The sequence below is a fragment of the Prionailurus bengalensis genome, chromosome E3, assembly GCF_016509475.1.
Source record: "Prionailurus bengalensis isolate Pbe53 chromosome E3, Fcat_Pben_1.1_paternal_pri, whole genome shotgun sequence".
Classification (NCBI taxonomy): domain Eukaryota; kingdom Metazoa; phylum Chordata; class Mammalia; order Carnivora; family Felidae; genus Prionailurus; species Prionailurus bengalensis.
Genome location: NC_057357.1, coordinates 18,477,718 through 18,481,524, shown reverse-complemented (window position 1 = coordinate 18,481,524; position 3,807 = coordinate 18,477,718). Strand labels below are relative to the sequence as shown.

General features: G+C 47.3%; 1 protein-coding gene across 1 annotated transcript; it reads right to left on the bottom strand.

Annotated features, from left to right (window-relative positions):
* Positions 1-1,300: 1,300 nt before the first annotated feature.
* Positions 1,301-3,564, bottom strand: SEPHS2 (selenophosphate synthetase 2). The gene has a single exon (XM_043560058.1). It carries the CDS (start codon positions 3,396-3,398, stop codon positions 2,052-2,054), a length of 1,347 nt encoding a protein of 448 aa, XP_043415993.1. The 5' UTR covers positions 3,399-3,564; the 3' UTR covers positions 1,301-2,051.
* Positions 3,565-3,807: the final 243 nt, after the last annotated feature.

The following is a 3,807-nucleotide window of genomic DNA, read 5'->3' as shown; positions in this document are numbered from 1 at the left end:
TACATCTTTTTGTTGTTATTCTACTTTCTGATAAACTTACTCAATTTTAAGTTAATATTGTTTTTTAATGTTTATTTTGAGAGAGACAGAATGCGAGCGAGGGAGTGGCAGAGAGAGGGAGACACAGAATCCAAAGCAGGCTTGAGGCTCTAAGCTGTCAACACAGAGCCAGATGCAGGGCTCGAACCCATGAATGGCGAGATCATGACCTAAGCCGAAGTCAGATGCTCAACCGACTGAGCCACTAAACTTCCCCAACTTTATCGAGAGTCTTCTACTGATTTTTTTAATTTTAGTAATATTTTATATTCTAAGTGCTTTGTTCTCATATCTTTTTATGGACACTTTATATTTTTACCTTTTTTTTTTTTCTTCTGCTCCCTGTATTGTCTCTTTATTTTTTTTCTTTTTGCTTTGACTTCTTTCACGTTAGAGGCTTGCCTCAAATGTCTGGTGATCCTTAACTGCCTATATTTAAGAATGAGGCATCGAAAAGAACGTGCTTGGGTGAAACTTTCCATATGAGAGTCTTCCTGATATAGGGATTTTCACCGGGGGCTCCCTAAATACTTACAGGGTTTTTTTCTGGGCACATTCTTTTTCTCCAGAGGAGCAAAAAGTGGTATAAGCTTCCTGGACGGTGTTTTTTTAGTGCCTAGGGGAGGGGGCTGGGACAGTCTCATTTTTGTCTTTATTCTTGTTTTTGGTAAGGCCTCTGTTCTCTACTGCAGTGTCTCTGACTATGCAGTATTTTTAAAACTCATTCCTCAGAAAGTAAACCTCCCTTTACCTACAGAGGTGAGAGGCAGTCATCTGGCTATGTGACATGGGGGAAAGGTTTGAGAACTTCAAAGATCTCATTGTAATTATGCTGTATATAAACTTTCAAAAAGTATCTGTCTTTATCCCTCCCCTTAACCCCTTAGTGCCCTCAGAGCCTAGCTCCTTGCTTCCTATTTGTATTCCCCAACTCTGAAAGCATTTACTTTGGCTTCCCCTATTCTGCTAAGTCAGTTGTTACCCTTCTCCCACCTACTTCCAATGTTTAAAAAATTGTTGATACCTTTCTTTTGCGATTTCCTTTCCCACCCTCTAGTCCTTGGGCTTTCTGCCTTTTGAGTCCTTTGCTATCAACTGAGGGGGAGGGCGCAAAACTAAATCTAGGTGTTAAATGCTCTGGTCCAGGATCAGGGAAAACATTTTCACTCCCAACTTGCCAGAGTCCAAATGTATCAATTGGCTCATTTTATAAGACTGTAAAAGATTCAGAACTCCCAAGAACCCAAATAGTAGTCAGAAGAATTTTTCAACAAAGTCCCTTTTATTTATTTCACTAGAAATTACTTTATTGATTAAATCACCAGAAATTTTCAGTGCAAGATTTAACATCTCAATGACCATCAAGGCTTGGGCTCTGGGGCTTGCTCTGCCTCCCCCAGTCCTTAAAGGGGTTTAGAGGGAGAGACGTCATTAACAGAGACCAAATCAGATGGTCGCAGGTCCTCCTTTCCCAGTCATTGGACAAGCTGCTCAATTCTTGCCCAGAGCAGGAAAGAGCCAGTGTTTCTGAAAACAAATCTAATAAAGAATTTGACATTGCAATGTAAGATCTCTCTTAACAATTTAGTTCTATCAACAGTATTGGTCCAAACTTATTTGCTTCTGATCTAAATCATTTTGCAATTTACCTTTTTTGGTATGTATGTAATTTCAATAACCTCACCCCCTGTGCAGACATGAATCAACCCAATGCTAAGAAAAATCCCTCAAACCAGAAGAGCCTCATCTTGTTCTTGGAAAGAAGTAACAGAGGTTTTCCTGCTTCTCTTCCATGTAACAGATGAACAAACCCCACCTTGAAGTCCAAAATGTTACTTCTGGCCTTGGAATGTGCAGCTTGTGATGAGCCGATTCAAATCACCGAGAAAGGGCAGCCGGAACAACTATGCAGGTAGCCTTCTTTGGAAATTTCTTCTTAAAATAAAGTTTTGAGAATCGTCCATGATTGTGTACAAAGACTCTAAGGTCCACACAACTTCTGCTATTCCGTCTCAGGAGCTAGGTTCAGAGGCAGCATTGGAATTGTCAGGAACGAGAGCAGTAGCAGTGGCCCCGCGAGGTAGGACCTCAATAACTCGAGGCTTGTCAATGATCCGAGCTGTCCGGTTTCCCTTTTCCACAATACCGACGATCCATGCTTGGTGACCCTCTCCATACTTGGAAGATTTGATTTCAGAACAAAAGCGAGCTGCCTGTTCTCTCGGCAGACAAATCAGTAATCCCCCAGAAGTTTCTGCTGAGGTTCCTTGAAGGAGCCCAAAGCGCCCACTGGCCTTGCTGATGGCAGCCATCTTGGCAATGATTGGCAGATTATGAATGACAAATGACACCTCATTTCTTTGTTGTTTTGCAAGGTTCTGAGAGTGTCCTAGAATGCCAAAGCCTGTGATATCTGTGGCTGCGTGTGCATTAAACGTGTGCATTAGTCCAGCAGCAGTTCTGTTTAGGGTAGCCATATTGAACATGGCTTCCTGATAAGCTAGCTCTACCTCTTCTCTGGAGACCACCATATTTATTTTATTCCATCTTTCAGGATTATCCAGCCATTGGTGGGCATTGACAGCAACTTGGGTTCCTAAGGGTTTGGTTAACACGAGCACATCCCCAACAACTGCACTGTCCGGCATGATGAATTCATTTGGCTGACATACCACAGTGGCAACCCCTCCGACGATAATCCAAGGGTTTACTACTGTCTGTCCACCAGTCACTGCAGTCCCTCCTTCCTCAGCAGCGTCGCGAAAGCCTTTGATCATGAGCGGTGTTATCTTTTCTCGTTCCTCCTCAGTCATACTCTGGCTGACGCTGAGTAACATCAACATGTTGTCACATTCAGTAATACCCATGGCGTAGAGGTCACTCAGCACGTTGGCACACGCTATGCGCCCCATCATGTAGGGATCTTCCACTAGGGGGTAAAAGAAGTCCGTGGTCTGCACCAGTGACAGGCCCCCGTGCCTCAGGGGTATGACGCAGGAGTCCATCCCAATGCCCAGGGCTGGAAAGGTTGGGTTGGGTTCCGCCCCGGCCGGGAGGCCGCCTTCCTGGGCCGCCTCTTCATGGCTTCCGACCAGGCCCAGACCCGACGGGGGCCGAACGTCTGGCCGCGTCAGTCCCGCCAGGAGTTTGAGCAGCGTCTCCTGGGGGACTTTGCAGCCTCAGCCCTTCATGCCGGAGAAGCCCGTCAGCCGCCAGCTCGGGCTGAGGCCCAGCGCCTGGGGCTCGAAGGGCCGGTAGCTCGAGAAGCCGCGGCCCAGAGACAAGCCGGCGGACCCCGAGCCTTCCGCCGCCGCCACCGCCACCTCTCCGCCGGCGCCCGTCGCCGCCGCTTCCGCCATCGCGCCTGCCCGGCAGGGAGGGGAAAAGAGGAGAGAAGCGCTCGCTTTTATTTTCTACTCCAGTTAATATGGATTAACAGATATTACCGCAGAGAGTCTCCTCCGCACGACTCGCGCAGTCCGACTCACGCCACACCGCGCGCTCCTGGCCTTCCTGGGGGAGGAGCCGCCGGCCTCCCGTACTTATAGCCCTGGTGGTTGACAGCCGTGCCATCCAATGACGATTTCGCAACCGAGGGCGGGCTTCCTTTCATCTAAGAGATGAATTACAAATCAACCAGCAGTTTGCGAAACTGGTGTGGACTAGGTTACCCGTTTGCTATTTGGTTCGCTCCGCTAGTTGTAATTTAAACGATCTCTTGGGAGAGGCTGGCGCGACTTTGCTCCCTAGAGGCAGTTGACCAAGTGC